The 16736-nt window shown below is 41.9% G+C and overlaps 1 protein-coding gene across 2 annotated transcripts in view; it reads left to right on the top strand.

Moving 5' to 3' along the window:
- CASQ2 (calsequestrin 2) overlaps positions 1 to 16736 on the top strand; it is a 70203-nt gene that overhangs the window by 23951 nt on the left and 29516 nt on the right. The window contains exons 2-5 of one of the 2 annotated variants that reach the window (XM_025389476.1): positions 940 to 1024; positions 5169 to 5269; positions 7701 to 7812; positions 12885 to 12958. In XM_025389476.1, the coding sequence (XP_025245261.1) occupies positions 940 to 1024; positions 5169 to 5269; positions 7701 to 7812; positions 12885 to 12958 (372 nt within the window). The remainder of the gene's footprint in view (positions 1 to 939; positions 1025 to 5168; positions 5270 to 7700; positions 7813 to 12884; positions 12959 to 16736) is intronic. The other variant, XM_025389477.1, reaches the window with a different exon arrangement.

The following is a 16736-nucleotide window of genomic DNA, read 5'->3' as shown; positions in this document are numbered from 1 at the left end:
CTGTTGAGGGAAACTGGATAAAATGTACAAGATATCTGTATTATTTCTCACAACTACTGCATGTTAATCTACAATTATCTTTTTTTTCAAGTTTAACTAAAAAAAGTAGTATGAGTATTTCATGATCTGTCTGGTAGCATCTCCATTCTGTTTCTGTTTCAAGTCCCTATTCAAACAGATGGCAAGAATTAGGTCTCAGTCCTGAAGTAAGCAAGTATTCCCTACTTGCTCACTCTGCGTTTCAGGAAGCTTAACATAATGCCAATCTTGTGCTTGGTGTCATCATCTATGCTGGTGTCTACCCAGAGAAGTTTTCAGCTACCTGTCCATCTAGGACACTGCTGCATCCTCCTGGCCTTTGAAGCCAAACCCCTGACCCCTGATACTCTACAAGTCTTAGTGTGCTTCAGGGAACCTTGAGAGGACATCTCAGGTCTATTCACCCAATGGGCATTCCTACTTCACAAGCCCAGGAGTGAGGGAATTGAGGGCAATGCTTGGATATTGAGGACATAGGCCTCCTTTTTTCTTAGGTCCTCTTGTGTTCCCACTCTACCCCAGGTACATTTGGCAGCTAGAGAAAGGCTCAGGGTCCCTTGTCAGGCACCCATGCTTCCTTCCTGATTCTTCTTTCTCTTGATCCAGGTTTTATCTACTCTGAGGGCAGAAACTGGTATGTGACAGTGGATATACTCTTCCAAATTTTCTGTCTTAGGTCTGCTCCTCAGATTTTCCCTCCTTGATTCTCAGCATTCTTCTGAATCATCCTTCTCCTGAAGGGACAACAGTACATTTCCTCTGCTGCTGCTCGACTTGGTCATATAGTAACAGAAAGTATAGAGGAAAACCCTTCTGTTGATACATGAGGATAGTAATTCTGTAATATTTTGTACCATCTTTCTGCCCTTAGCACGCTCATCTTTCCATTTGTTTCTTCAGCTTGTGGCCCAGGTCCTTGAACACAAAGCTATAGGCTTTGTGATGGTGGATGCCAAGAAAGAAGCCAAGCTTGCCAAGAAACTGGGTAAGTGTGATTTTTGAGATACTGTATGAGGCAAAGAAAGGAATGTGTCTTGCAAAAGGAAAAGTCCAGTTGCAATTATTCTTGCATAAGCAGATTCTCTTTTAAAATATATAAAATGATCCTGCATACCTTCATCTTTGGTTGGAGAAGCGTTTCATAAAAGTAAATATAGGCCTGAATTGAATAATTTCATATTAATCATGTAAGAGATTGTTGTATCAGTACAATGAGGAGGGTTTCTTCCTGGAGAAACTAATGCTAAAGAGTTAAGTTTTTATTTTTAGATTCTAAAGCAAGCTAAAAGGCCAGCTTCTCTTAGCTCACCACTGTGGTGATCTCTCTGAGAGAGTTAAAAATTCTCTTCTTTCATCACATATTATTTCGTTGCCTTGCAGCTGAAGCAGCCAACAAAAGATAGCATTAATAGTAATAATGCCAGGGTAACAGTGCTTTTTAAATTTAAGGCTAAACCCCAGCTGGGCATTATCACCAAGGATGAGAGGGAGGACATAGGTGAGGTACAGTTAAGTGACCGCACAATGGAAGTTGTACTCTCTAGTGTCGATATGTCAGGCTTAAGTACAGTGCACTTTAAGATTCACAATGCTGTAATCCCAAAGAGAGAGAATATAGATAGCTCCTCTGGTTTTCTTTTTCTTTCCTTTTTTTCTTTTCTTTTTTTTTTTTTTGAGACATGGTCTCACTCTGTCACCCAGGTTGGAGTGCAGTGGTATGATCTCGGCTCACTGCAACCTCTGCCTCCTGGATTCAAGCGATTCTTGTGCCTCAGCCTCTTGAGTAGCTGAGATTACAGTCACATGCCACCATGCTCAGTTCATTTTTTTGTATTTTTAGAAGTGACAGGGTTTCACCATATTGGCCAGGCTGGTGTTGAACTCCTGACCTTGAATGATCTGCCCTCCTTGGCCTCCCAAAATGTTGGGATTACAGGGGTGAGCCACAGCTCCTGGCCTGCTCCTCTGATTTTCAAACACCGACACACATGTACTGCCCATTTGGCTTTTTCTCCATGACCAATGAAGAATGGCTATTAAAAAAAATAGCGGGTTATAAAACAGGATCTTTGAAGAAAGGTTAATTGGATTTGGAGTGGTAAGTACAGAAAAAAAAGAGATTAGTGGTGGTTGAATAAATACCTTCAGGTACATAAAAGTCCATTATCCTGGAAAATTACAGACAACTGTTTTCTATTTTATTTTCAAGCAGACCAATCTTTTTTAAAAAAATGATTTAAATTATCGGAAACTATTTAGGTTAGACACAAGGAAGAATTCATGACTATAAAATTATGATGAGTTATTAAGAATGTCTGGGCACTTGAGGAGGCCAAGGGCAGAGGATTGTTTGAGCCGAGGAGTTTGAGAACAGCTTGGGCAACATAGCGAAACCTCATCTCTATAAAAAATTTAAAAATTAGCTGGGCATGGTGGCATGTGCCTGTAGTGCCAGCTACTTGGGAGGGCTGGGATGAGAGGATGGCTTGAGCCAGGGAGGTCAAGATTGCTGTGACTTCTACCTGCATGATTGCACCACTGCACTCCAGCCTGGGCAACAAGGTGAGATTCTGTCTCAAAATAAATGAATGAATGAGTAAATAAATAAATAAAAATAAAGAATGCCTGGGATATCTGTTTCCCTGGAGACATATTAAGGGATATTTTTCTTCCTTGAGTATGGGAGCAAAATATGTTCAACTCTTTCCCTGAAGTCAAAGACAGTTTAATGGCTGGGTGCGGTGGCTCACACCTATAATTCCAGCACTTTGGGAGGCTGAGGCAGGCGAATCACAAGGTCAGGATATCGAGACCATCCTGGGTAACACAGTGAAACCCCATCCCTACTAAAAATACAAAAAAATTAGCTAGGCGTGGTGGCGGGCACCTGTAGTTCCAGCTACTCGGGGGGCTGAGGCAGGAGAATGGTGTGAACCCAGGAGGCAGAGCTTGCAGTGAGCTGAGATCGCGTCACTACACTCCAGCCTGGACGACAGAGCAAGACTCCGTCTGAAAACAAACAAACAAACAAACAACAACAGTTTAATGAGTTCTGCCTCCTTCCCCAGCAGTCTCTTGATTCCTCTTCTGCCTTCCCATTGGTTTAATGAGAAGCTGAATTTGGGAGAATTTCCAGCAAATTTATTGAGAGAAGAAAACTAGTGTCCCAGTGATCTAAAAATTTTGGATGGACAAGCTGAGCAAGTATACATAAAAATAGACTAGGAAAGAATATGATGGGGCTTGATACACTGAAACAAGCTCAGTTTGGAAGAGTTGGGGCAGGTTCTTTCTGGTTATTTGATCTCTGGGCGTTTACAGGACAGTGGAGGTATTTTGTGAACCTGCTCCTTCATCTTCATTCCTCTTCCATTTGCCTTATTTTGGCCTCTATCAAGTTGTGCCTGAACAATTGCAGTAGCCTTCCTACTGTGGTTTTGCTCAAGATAGAATCCAACAGCAGGACACTGGCTGATGTTCCCTAGGGCACCTTTTGAGATCGGCCATCACTGATATCAAGAAAATCTGGCAGGGCCAGACACAGTGTCTCATGCTTGTAATATATATATATAAAACAAGCATGTAATTATGTATATAATATATTATGTATTATTATATATATTATGTATATGTTATATAATATATTATGTATTATGTATAATAATATATATAATATAATATACATTATATATTATATAATGTATAATTTTTCATATATAGAATATATAATTTTACATATATATGTGTGTATATATGTATGTGTGTGTATATATGAAAAATTAGCCTGCATAGTAGCACATGCCTGTAGTCTCAGCTATTCAGGAGGCTGAGGCAGGAGCCATGATCATGGCCCTGCACTCCAGCCTGGGTGACAGAAGGAAACTTTGTCTCCAAGAACAAACAAACAAAAAGAATACCTGGCACATTGCTCCTTTTGATTTACAAATGGTGCCTCCACCATTTCCCACCTATGTGCCAAAGGCTCCTTACACCTCATGGATGCCTTGGGACACAGCAGGTAGCAGTCCAGCCTTCCTGTCCCTGGAGGTTCTGCAGAAGAGTTCATTTGGAGAAAAGTTTCTCCAGCTAATAGAGTTTTAAAACAGTCTAAGGAATTAAGGATGGCATGCAATTGGACTAAATGCCAGTTTTGGCTATTTAACATTCCTAAGGAGAAAAATGCATTTTTCCAACAAGTGTTTGTTAAGGTACACAACATCAGACCAAGGGTGCTAAAGGGCAGCAAAATAAGAAGATGCTGAGCCTGTCCTTGCAACATCTACTGGCCAACTGGATAAAGAAGATGTGTGGGATTCAACTGGAACAGGAAAGCAAGCTGTCCATCCTGGTCACATACATTAATGGGTTGCTGATGTGCACAGGCTCTGTACAAGGCACTGGGATACCAAGAAGACAATGATCCTACCCTCAGAGAACTCACTGTGATAGTGAAGACCTGTAAATTGAGCTGAAGAAAGATCAATAATGGCATGATCTCAGTGAGATTAACGTGACCTTTCTTTAGAAGAATGAATCCTAAGCTAAGACCTGAAGAAGCTAACCAAGATGGAGGTCATTCCAGGCTTGGGGAACAAGGAACACATAAGTCTAGAGAATAATGCTCAGTGACTTTTCCTTTACTCACCTTTCCATATAAGCACGTGGGCAGGAAGCAAAGGGAGTTGCACAAGGGACAAGAGAGCAGTTTTCAAAGGAGTACAGGTCTACCCAAGGGAGAATGAAAGGGATAGATTTGGAACCAGATTTTGGAGGGACTTTAACACAAGGCTAAGGAGTCAGGTGGGCAGTGGTCATCTTTGATGAGGAGAATGACATAGGATCAGCTGTATCTTGTATCTTTGGAAAATTAAAGCAGTGGTGGGGTGGAGAATAGACTTTTCTCTTAAGTCAAAATCCAGCTGGAATTGTTCTTGACTATTTCCAATTAAATGTCCACTTCAGGAACTCTTCTAAAGTGTTATTTCAAGGCAACTGCTTCTTGGGTTAATGCTAGTTCCATTAATCCTGACCCCACTGTCACCCAGAAACCCTGAGCCAGACCTCAGCCAATGCAAAGGCTCTTCCTATGTCAGGATGACCTTTTCTGTGGGCCTCTGTGTTTCTTACAGGTTTTGATGAAGAAGGAAGCCTGTATGTTCTTAAGGGTGATCGCACAATAGAGTTTGATGGCGAGTTTGCAGCTGATGTCTTGGTGGAGTTCCTCTTGGATGTAAGCATGTATACACGGTGACACTGCATGGAGCTGCCTCTGTTCAAATATAGGGAGAGGTAGAACCCCAAAGAACAGACAAGCTGGAGAACCTGGCCTCGTCTGTGACAGGTTTTTCAGGATTCACAAAAAAACTAAGGAGCACCTACATTGCACTCTACCGGGAAGCTGATCTTTAAGTCACCCTAGAAACTGTCGGGAGCAATGTAGTAATAATATGCTAATTCTCTTACCAGTTATACATAGACATCTATTGAAATCTCCTTGGCTTTGCTCCACTGCTGCTGAAGAGGAGCTGCGGAATGTGGAGAGAGAGGGGGCTAAGCAGCCACCTGAAGAGAGAGGAGGGATGGGAGTACCAATCAGCCAGGTCACCCTGAGTTAGCTACCCTCAGAGCAACATAGAAAAGTGGCAGAGCTAAAGAGACCCCCAATATCACACTCATTTTCAGCCATGGACATAGCACACCTTCATATCCATATGCTCAGACAAACAGAGGAACAAACATTCTAAAAATATTTCATCCATAGATAAACTCACACTTTCAGTAACCACTGTGAAGTTCAATGCTTTGAACACATTCTTGCACAGATAAAGAACCTAGTGTTCAGCATCCATGCCGACGATTCCTTATCTACCAGCCAGTACCCAGTGGTCTATCATTCTTTCTCTACAGTGTCAAAAACCAGAGGGAAGGTCAGAAGTGGGTTGGAAGCTACTCTTAACAAAAAAGGTGCCATCTCATGACCCACCGTGCTTGGCCATCTCATTGACTCACACCCACAAGCCCTAAAAAAGTTGAGGGGGTGATAGAACAACTCTGGGACAGCATGGTTCTGCCCCAGCTTTATCAGCTAGGAGGAGGCTTTTGGAAATAAGACTCTAACTGCTTCAAACAATAAACCATGTGATTGACTTACCTAAGTAGAAGGCTCCAGTTAGGGGAGACTTCAGACTTGATCAAATCCAGACACTGCCTCCATTTTTCTCTGTAAATCACAGATAAGTGTGTCTTCAGTATGTTGCCTGTGTCCTCAAGCTGACTATTCTCAAGTTAGCTATAAGAAGGCCAGCAGCAGGAACCAATACATCACATTTCCTCATTCATATTTCATGATAGAAAAACAAATTTGGCTTCCCATTGCCCTTTTAAGAGTAAAGAACTTTTCCCAAAGCCTTCAGCAAATCTGTTCTAATTGGGCCAGTTATTTGCCCATTCCTGAATCAATAACTGGCAAGGGAAGTTATGAAATTCACCTTAATGTCCATCAGCAGATGAATGGATAAAGAAAATGTGGTACATGGCCAGGCGCAGTGGCTCATGCCTGTAATCCCAGCACTTTGGGAGGCCAAGGCGGGTGGATCATGAGGTCAGGAAATTGAGACCATCCTGTCTAACACGGTGAAACCCCGTCTCTACTAAAAATACAAAAACAACAGCAAAACATTAGCCGGGCATGGTGGTAGGCACCTGTAGTCCCAGCTACTCGGGAGGCTGAGGCAGGAGAATGGCGTGAACCCGGAAGGCGGAGCTTGCAGTGAACCTAGATCGCACCACTGCACTCTAGCCTGGGTGACAGAGCAAGACTCCGTCTCAAAAAAAAAAAGAAAAAAAGAAAGAAAAGAAAATGTGATGTATATAAACACAAAGAAATACTATTCAGCTTTTTTTTAAAAAAAAAAAAAAAGAAAGAAATATCATTTGCAGCTATACAGATGGAATTGGAGAACATTATGCTAAGTGAAATAAGCTAGGCACAGAAATACTAATACCACATGTTCTCACTTATTATATGTGGAATCTAGAACACAAGAACTCAAAGAAGCAGAGAGCAGTTACCAGAGGCTGGATGGGGGTGAGGGGTGGTGGGAATGGAGAGATGATGGTGAAAAGGTGCAAAGCCTCAATTAGATAGGAAGAATAAGATTTTCTTCTTTGACATACATTGTACAGCATGGTAAATGTAGTGAATAATATGTATTACACATTTCAAAATCACTAAAAGAGTAAATTTCAAATGTTCTCACCACAAAAAATGATGAGTATTTGAGGTGATGGATAAGTTAATTAGCTTGATTTAATTATTTCACATATTTATAGATCATCGCAACACTTTATATCCAATAAACACATACAATTATAATTTGTCAATCTACAATTAAAAATAAATGTTTTTTAAAACTGGCAAAAGGAATAGGTTGCCCCCACCAATCATCTCACTCTTTGGAGTTAAGGCCTGTTTCTCAGAAGGTACTGCTGGTATGCTCACTGTGGGACTGTGGGGAGAATGGAATAGATATTTGAGGCACCAACCACAAAGTCCACTACAACTTCCCTCTAACGCACTCTGTTTCCCCAGTGAAGAAGGAAATCTCTTGTTTGAACATGTGTGTGTGTGTGTGTGTGTGTGTGTGTGTGTGGCATTTCAGCTAATTGAAGACCCAGTGGAGATCATCAGCAGCAAACTGGAAGTCCAAGCCTTCGAACGCATTGAGGACCACATCAAACTCATCGGCTTTTTCAAGAGCGAGGACTCAGAATGTAAGTTGTCTGCCAACCCCAGCCTATGAGTCTAAAAGCTAGATTTCCAAACAAGCTATGTCAGTTTACCCCAAAAGAGAATGGCTCTTCAGCATCTCTTTTGCGGGTACAATGGAGGTTGGAATCCTTCCTGAGCCTAACACAGTGGAGTACATGTGCAAAAATTGTACAAAACAGTCAGGAAAGCTGAAAGAATATTAAGGTGGGGACAGGTCCTCTGGTTTTAAAGCAGACTGAGTGTTCTACAAAAGAGAGAAAAACCCTTCTCCACTTTTCCTGCCTACCCACCTCCCAGTCGGATTTTCCCCTACAATGGGACAAGCAATGGGTGTCTCCCTGGCCTTGGCAGCTCCTATGGTCACCAGCTGGAGAGCTTTGTAGTCAATTGGAAAGCATGAGTGGAAAATTGGGGTAGGAATGGGCTTAGCAGCAGCTACAGAATGTGAAAAATCGCTGGCCAAGCCCACAGCTGACCACCAAGGCTGCCTGTCATAGTGCAGACACACCCTTGGGCATATTCCCTTTGAAAGCTTTGTGACCAGGTTTTGGGTGGACACAGGACCTATGATAACATCACCACAGCCCGTAGAGGGATGAGACGGTGGTGGGGTGAGTCAGGAAGAGCAGGGAGAAGGGACCAGGAGGAGTAAGCACTTGAGTACTGTACATATTTAAAAACTGCTTTGGCAGTATGGCCCCAATGAGGTAGGCTTTTTTCTGGTATCTCAGCCTTGGAGAGAGGAAGAGCATTAGCGGGGGTGAGCATAACTCTGGTAGCATTCATACAAGTAGAAAGTGCAAATGTGGGCTGCTTATGACTATTCCTGGGAACCCCAAAATATTCTGAAATTGTTTGCAAACCCATTTCTTTAAACAGTCTGCCCACTAGCATCCTTAGTCACCTCATCAACAGCGCTTTCATTTTCTGTCTCCCGTGTCCCAACTTAACCCTCTTTTCATTTGCTTCATTAAAACCTGCATTTACTGTGCTTAAAATGAAAGTGCTAGAGGGAGGTGGCTAACCAGGGAGATTTGCCCCAGTTCTTCTTTAGGCAATTTTATTTTAGTTCGTACATTTCCATATCAGTCCTGACTACTCTGGGGTGCTTCTCCTGCCCCTTCCTTTTCAGTTCCTCTGTCTCAATTTGTTTCCATCTTTATGTTCCTCTATCCTCTTCATCCATGTAGCTCAGGATGGCAGATAAGAGGGAAGCAAAATCAAGGTTAGGATAAAGAGCACACCTTTCAGTACCCTTGGCGTCTTCCTCCGCCCAGATGAATCCTCATAATAACACTATTTAATTAACACATTTCATATGTCAGGGCCTATGCTAGGAGCTTATATGGATGCCTTAATTTCATTCTCACAACAAGCCTGTGAGGTGGTTATCATTATTATCTGCATGTTAATGATGATGAAAGGATGGAACAGAAAGATGCAATTAACTTGCCCATTATCACATGGCTAGTACAGCGTACAAAGTAATATGAAATATATTACATATTGCATTGTAAAAAAAATTCCAATTTTTTAAAAGAAATTTAAAGGAGACTCTTATGCTTGCCTCAAGAATATAGCTTTTTTTTTTGAGACCTAGTTTTGCTCTGTCACCCAGGCTGGAGTGCAGTGGCATGATCTTGGCTCACTGCAACCTCTGCCTCCCGGGTTCAAGTGATTCCCCTGCCTCAGCCTCCTGAGTAGCTGGGATTGCAGGTGCCCACTACCATGCCTGGCTAATTTTAGTATTTTTAGTAGAGACGGGGTTTCACCATGTTGGCCAGGCTGGTCTCGAACTCCTGACCTCAGGTGATCCACCGGCCTTGGCCTCCCAAAGTGCTGGGATTACAGGCGTGAGCCGCCGCGCCTGGCCCTGCTCTTTCTTTGACTGATGAGCATTCTTTTTTTGCCATTGGACATAATTCAGATAATTCCATCTCTAAAGTGTCCTTCAAGGGCACTTAGTTCAATCTGACAGCTATTGCTTTTCTTTTCATTGACAAACGTAATGTTCATATTTCTTATAATAATTTGAATGAATTTGAAAGGATTACAAATCCTAATTAAATTTTTATATCATCAATATTTCAAAATAATAATGAAGCTTTTCCTTAGGAATACACAGATATTGCTCTACTGATCTTAATAATCATTCTTAAAAGTTAATAAAATTGCTAGTGAATCATTTTAACCGCTTTTTAAGGTTGAATTTTTTTTTAAATTTATAGACTTTGTTAGTACATTACGTATTTCACATAGTCCTTGTAATTTTCAATTAAGTACATTTAGGCAGGTGTTTAGCAAGGTCTAGCCTTTTTTGAAACCAATAATGATTCCTCAAAATATTTTCAAAGTAAGTATAATTCATAGCATATTTTAAAATCTACTTTTTAGCTGATAGACTCTTTGTAAAATTCTTGCCCAGTTAACCCACTTTAGGATGAAAGAGTGGGGAGAGGTCTCCTGAACCCATTTCTTCACCAAAAGCTATAAAGAGAAAGAGTTGTACAGGTTTGAATGTTATTGGAGTCCCTTTTTAAAAATAACAACCTTTTTGTGGAATGCAGATTCACAGGCAAACCTTTATATGATGACCTTTTTCTCTGAAGAAATATTATTTGAATCTCAAGATTTTCAGAAAGAACTTGATGTAAAGCCTTTACACCTCCTTGTCATTGTAGCTGCACTATCAATACATGAACTTGGACATTCAAAATCTGACTTCAGAGTTTACACACTTAACTGTGTATTGAATTTATACACTACAACGTTTATACATTTAATTGTGTACACTTATCTTGCGCAGTGCTTTCAGAATCTATTTTGACATGTTTATCTACTTCTCTGAATGTTTCATCCCCAAGAACTTGGTTTGGTTCTTCTTTGTAAGACCGATGATATTATTCCAAGCATTTCTGGTCAGCGTTTCTAACTGGTGCCATCAACCACACCCAGTTACTAAAATCTGTGACACTAATATCCAGTATGCACAACCCTGAGAGAGGGGGAAGAAAGGAGAGAAAATGCTAAGATAAGTTTGTAGTAAGCTGGAGGCTGGGAACTAAACGTTCAGGAGCCTATTCCAGAAGCCAAAAGAGTCATCAAAGAAAGTGGGAGGGGAGTCTGACTGGAAGGGACCAGGAACAGGTTGGTCAAGAGGCAGGGAAAGCCTAGACATGACCTGAGCTCCAACAGAGTAGAAGACAAGACGAGGCTTCTTGGAAAGCAACTGCTGTTTGGCTGAGGCTAAAGGTCAAGCCACATTTTGAATCATCCATCTAGAGGTCACCTTGCTTCGTTCTTCGTCTTAAAGTGATGTCGACCAACTCTCCAAGAGAGGAAGGGAGGCTCCTGACACAGGCCTAAGCCATTCTTTCCATCAGGGTGAGAGTACATGGAGGGGAGGAGAAATTCATCAGGGACATGGGGATTGGAAAAGAGGGGACAGAGGATTCTGATAGAGCCCATTGCTGCTTTAGACACAGATGGCCTAGGTGTTGCTTTAGCCATTCTACTTCCTTACCTTCACTCCATTCATTCTTCAAATGCTCTCAGCTGGTTGGGCGCAGTGGCTCACACCTGTAATCCCAGCACTTTGGGAGGCCAAGATGGGTGGATCACGAGGTCAGGAGATCGAGACCATCCTGGCTAACACGGCGAAACCCCATCCCTACTAAAAAACACAAAAAATTAGCCGGGCGTGGTGGCAGGCGTCTCTAGTCCCAGCTACTTGGGAGGCTGAGGCAGGAGAATGGCGTGAATCCGGGAGGCAGAGCTTGCAGTGAGCCAAGACCATGCCACTGCCCTCCAGCCTGGGCGACAGAGGGAGACCCCTCCTCAAAAAAAAAAAAGTGCTCTCAGCCATCTTCTCCCCTCTACCCAATTCTCAACCCCAGCTATGAGGTTACAGGATATCTTTTCTGACTACCCACTTACTTTTATGAGGACAAGTTAGTGTGAGTGTGTATCAGTATGTGCAAGTATTCTCATGACTTTCCAACACCCCTCTCACCTGTGCTTGCGGCACTCACCTCTGTGGTAACAACTATCACGCTGCCTTTTGATTCTTTAAAGGATTCATAGCCCTCGCGAGGGAGGCTGAGAGCTTTGGAAGATCAGTATCTTTGTCTTATTCATTTTGAGATCCTCTGAATTCACATTATTCTAGAAAAAATTTGATAGAATCTTAGTAAATTCTGCATTGTCTAACAGAGGCTTATACTTATGATGGTTAAGGGAAATGGAATTCCATGAAATGGAAAGAAGTTAATCTTATTAAGAATAAATCACAGGCTGATTGACTCTCAGGCTTACAGCATTTATTCATAACCACCACCACCACCATTACCATCACCCTCACAACTAAGGCTTGAGTACAAATCTCTTTCCCAAGTGACTCCCCAGATGGACCAAGGTACAGCACTCCCACACTCACCTGATCTCATACTGTCTCGGCCAGTGTAGACTCAAGCTTGGGACCATAGTCTATCAAGGGTTTAAGTTTAAGAAATCCTCTTGAAGCATCAGAATAAAGAAGAAAACTTTAAAATGAAAAAAGGGGAAGAAAACTAGAATTCAGCAACAGGGGTACTTCCATTAAGAAGTTTAAAATACTTCTGTGATGTCATTTGTGATTGAGGTTACTTTACACAGTGAGATGAATTTCCTTCTTACTTAGAGCTGATTTATTCTGGCAAACTGCACTCTCTCTAGAGGGCATGATTATAAGTAGCAGTGAGTTACAGTGAAAGGCCTTTTTATTTTGGTTTGGAGTTTTACGTGTCTTCTTCTCTCTCTTGTCCTCCCGGTTCCCTCTGTTTCCTGCTTTCTACCTGCAGTTCATAAAAGTGTGGTGAAGGGGTCTTCTCTTGGGCGTTTGAATGCCAGTCAATTCCAACTCCTTGTGGGGAACTATGGGTTTAAATAATATTAAATAATACCTATCTAAATAATATCTACTAAATTGTTATCCCATCAGGATTAATTGACTTTCTACTCTCTACATCATTTAAAAAGAAGATTCTTCAGTGTGCATTGAAAATGTCTCTCCCTTCATCTTTATTTTTCCCCTTAGACTACAAGGCTTTTGAAGAAGCAGCTGAACACTTCCAGCCTTACATCAAATTCTTTGCCACCTTTGACAAAGGGGTGAGTACCTACGAAACCCCAATGTGAACAGTTTTGTAGGCATGAAGAATTAAAGTTTGAACTTGCCACCACTCTTTCTTTTCTTGTAGCAACATTAACTATCCTCCCTTGCCTCTTTCTCTAGAAGGGTTAAGAATTATATCACTAAATCACTATTGGATTTAAGGTGAGTACAAAAATGACTAATTCAGAGGATGTAAGAATATTTTTAAAAACATCCAAGGAAAAGTGATGGCCCACACTTATCTTCTCATACACTGAGATGGGAAATGTGTGGGCCCAGAGTGTGCCAGCCCACTCAGTCACTGCTTCCTTTTTCCTTAGCGGGTATCCTCTCCCTTCCTGGGGTTACATACTTCCCCTTCTACTGGGTCAGGATGGGGAGTAGAATGGGAACTCCTCTGTGATGAGTTCAAGCAAGTGGTCTGTAAAATACAAGAGGAAGCCAGTGAGCTGGAGCAGGGAAGGGGCATGGTGGGATGAGACTGCGTTCAGTTCTTGTATACGATGAACCACTTCTGTGGAAGTGGCCCTGTCTTCAAGCCTATGATCCAGAAGAGTGATCTATAATCCAAGTATTATAATCTAAACTTGAAGAATGTTTATCCTAATTAGCTGTATTACAGTTGGGAAGGATCTCGAGCAAGAATATTTTAAAACTATCATGTATTAAGTGTCTGTTATGGGCCAGGTGCTCACACCTGTAATCCCAACACTTTGGGAGGCTGAGGGGCATGGAATGCATGAGCCTTGGAGTTGGAGACCAGCCTGGGCAACATAGTGAGACCCCCATCTCTACAAAAAATACAAAAATTAGCTGGGTGTGGTGGCACACACTTGTAGTTCCAACTACTTGGGAGGCTGAGCTGGGAGGATCACTTGAGCCCAAGAGGTTGAAGCTGCAGTGAGCTGTGATCATACCATTGCACTCCAACCTGGGCAATGGAGTGAGATCCTCTCTCAAAAAATAAGAATATAAAAAATAATAAATTCAAAAAAATTTTATGTGCCAGAGTCTGTGCTAAGAAATGTCTTTGTGCCAGAGTGTGTGCTAAGAAGTTAACATGAATTTTCTTACTTCATCCTCTCAACACTCACATAAGGGAGGAATTAGTATCCTCATTCTACAGAGGATGAAACTGAGGTGCTGAAAGATTAGGTGATTTTTTCGTGGTCATGTAGTTACTGAGTTGAGAAGCTTGCTATAATCTCAGACCAGCCTGACTTCAAAGTCAGTGCTCTGTCCTACTTTACTCCAGAGAAACAAGCAATATATGCAAACTGCGTGACTGGTGTTTGGCACAAGGGAAGCATTCAGTAGTAGTTAGCCAGCTATGAGCACCATTGTTCATAAGAAGGCAGTCATCTAGGCCCAGGAAGTGGGAGGCTTGGATAGGATATTAGTAGAGAAAGGGAGGAACAGAGAAGCCGAAGCTGAATCCATTACTGACATATGGTTCTGATGGAACATTTGGTTCTGATGGACTAGGTGTGGCTAAAGTGGCTCCTGGGTAAGAATCCAGCTGAAAGGAAGAGAGAGGCAGGCCAATTAATTTGGCCAAGCAACAAAGCCTTAGTTTTTAGAGGGGTGGTTCAATGTTGAGCTCAGCGTAGTATCTGTTTATAGAAGTGCCTCCTAGTGCAACTGTATAGCTTCTTGCCTGTGGCCCATGAAAAAGGTGAGGTCAGGCTATGATTAAAAATTCAGAGAGATGCTTTATTAAAACTCTGTAGGACACTGAGTCATAAGTTCCAGCGTTCACGTAGCCTTGTTGGATTTCAAAGCATTTAAAAAGACAAAGGCACACAGAGCGGAGAGCACTGAGAGGACTCTGACGCTATTTGGTGCTTAAGAACTTGCACCTATCAGCTGGGGTGGAAAGGGTGTCCAAGGGGAGATGGTGGAGTTCAGAAGGCATGACTGCACCCAGTAGAGCTTCAGTGGTGTCCAGCAGGGAGTGCTAGGACAGAAGAGGGAAAAAGTAATAAATGTGAAGTGGCTGAAAGGACCTGTTTGTACAACACACCCTAGGGAATCTCAGAGAGACCGGAAGGTGCTTTGTTAAGGTCTGAAACCAGGAGAGTCAAGGGACAAGAAAGCACTAATGCAGTTACAAAAATGCAAAAAACAACCAGCACTAGCAAAAGTGGATGTAACAAGAAGATCTGGCCATTGATGAGGTGATGAGAGAAGGCCTCAAAATAACTTAAGATAGCAAGTCTTGGCATCAAGACAGCAAAAATTATGAAGCTACTGAAAACATTAGGAAATCTAGGAAGAAGAATCTATTGAGGAACATGAGATGGGGTTATGAATTCTATTTTCTAAAAGTTGGGGAAACATTCAACTGGAAATATGTTTAATTAATTCAGTCATTCATTCACTCAACAAGTATTTATTGAGTGCCCTTTACGTGCCAGGCACTCTTCTCAGTGCTAGGGACACAACATTGAGCAAAGCAGATTCCTGCCCTTTAGAATTTAAAGTTTAGTGTGGGAAAGAGAAGATGGAAAGACAGAAAATTACGAAGTAAACAAACCAATAAATACATCATGTGAGTTGCAGGACCGTAAAGAGGGTGAGATGTCATGGCTGCTGATGTAAATTTGGTGGTCAGTAGTTCCCAACCACTATCCATATTAGTATCCTCTGACAAGCTTTTAAAACCATTAGTCTCTGGGTCCCGGCCCTGGAAATTTTAATTTTTTAGGGTTGTGGCAGTGTCTGGGAATCTGCATTTTTGAAAGCCTCCCAAGGAATTATAAAGGGTGTTCAGGTTTGGGACCAGTACTGATCTATTGATACTAATCCTAAATCAAGCCACAGGAAGGCGCAACCTCTCTGAAGAAGCAGTTAGAACAAGAAAGTGTCAGAGGGCCAAGGATGATTCCACTCTGCTGTACCTAACAGCCTGAAAAGCATCAGTTCTTATAATCCCACATCCCCTCCCACTGACCTGTTCCTTTCTCTGTCTGAGTGAACAATGAGACGAAAAATCACTTTCTTTTTAAAATCACACTGGAGCCAAAGGGACCTGTGACTAAACAAAGTTAGTGGAGAAGATAGATGTTGGGAAGACCTAAATTTAGTAATGGCAAAAACCATTACTTTTGGCAAAAACTGTGACTACTTTTGCACCAATCTAATACTCGAGTTGGTTTCATTGGCAACAACCAAACTGACTTGCGAACTGGAGGAAAAATGACCTGTATCAAAATTCATACACATGCACATGTCAGAAAATCAGTGTTGTACTTTGTAGCTTTCTTATCTTTGTTAAATCTATTCCAACTAGTTAACAAATAAAAGCATGAAAGAATTCATTTTATGGACCTATTTGGTTCTTAATAATATAATTCATCCTTATATAATGGTAATACCCATGAACCAGATCTCCTCCTGGAATAATGCCTTGGATTCAGTAGGCCCCACTAAATACTTACTGAATAAATGAATGAATAAAAGCTTCAACCAATCAAATCCCTTTCAGTCCTTACCATCCAAGACAGGAATAATAAGAATGAAAGAGGGGGTCAGGTGCGGTGACTCATGCCTGTAATCCCAGCACTTTGGGAGGCTGAGGGGGGAGGTGGATCACCTGAGGTCAGTAGTTCAAGATCAACCTGGCCAACATGGCAAAACCCCATCTTTACTAAAAACACAAAAATTAGCCGGGTGTGGTGGCCTGTGCCTGTAATCCCAGCTACTCGGGAGGCTGAGGCAGGAGAATCGCTTGAATCCGGGAGGTGGAGGTTGCAGTGAGCCCGATACTGTGCC

Source organism: Theropithecus gelada, chromosome 1, assembly GCF_003255815.1.
Source record: "Theropithecus gelada isolate Dixy chromosome 1, Tgel_1.0, whole genome shotgun sequence".
Taxonomy (NCBI): domain Eukaryota; kingdom Metazoa; phylum Chordata; class Mammalia; order Primates; family Cercopithecidae; genus Theropithecus; species Theropithecus gelada.
Note: the sequence above shows the minus strand (reverse complement) of the source record. Positions and strands in the feature narration are given on the sequence as shown.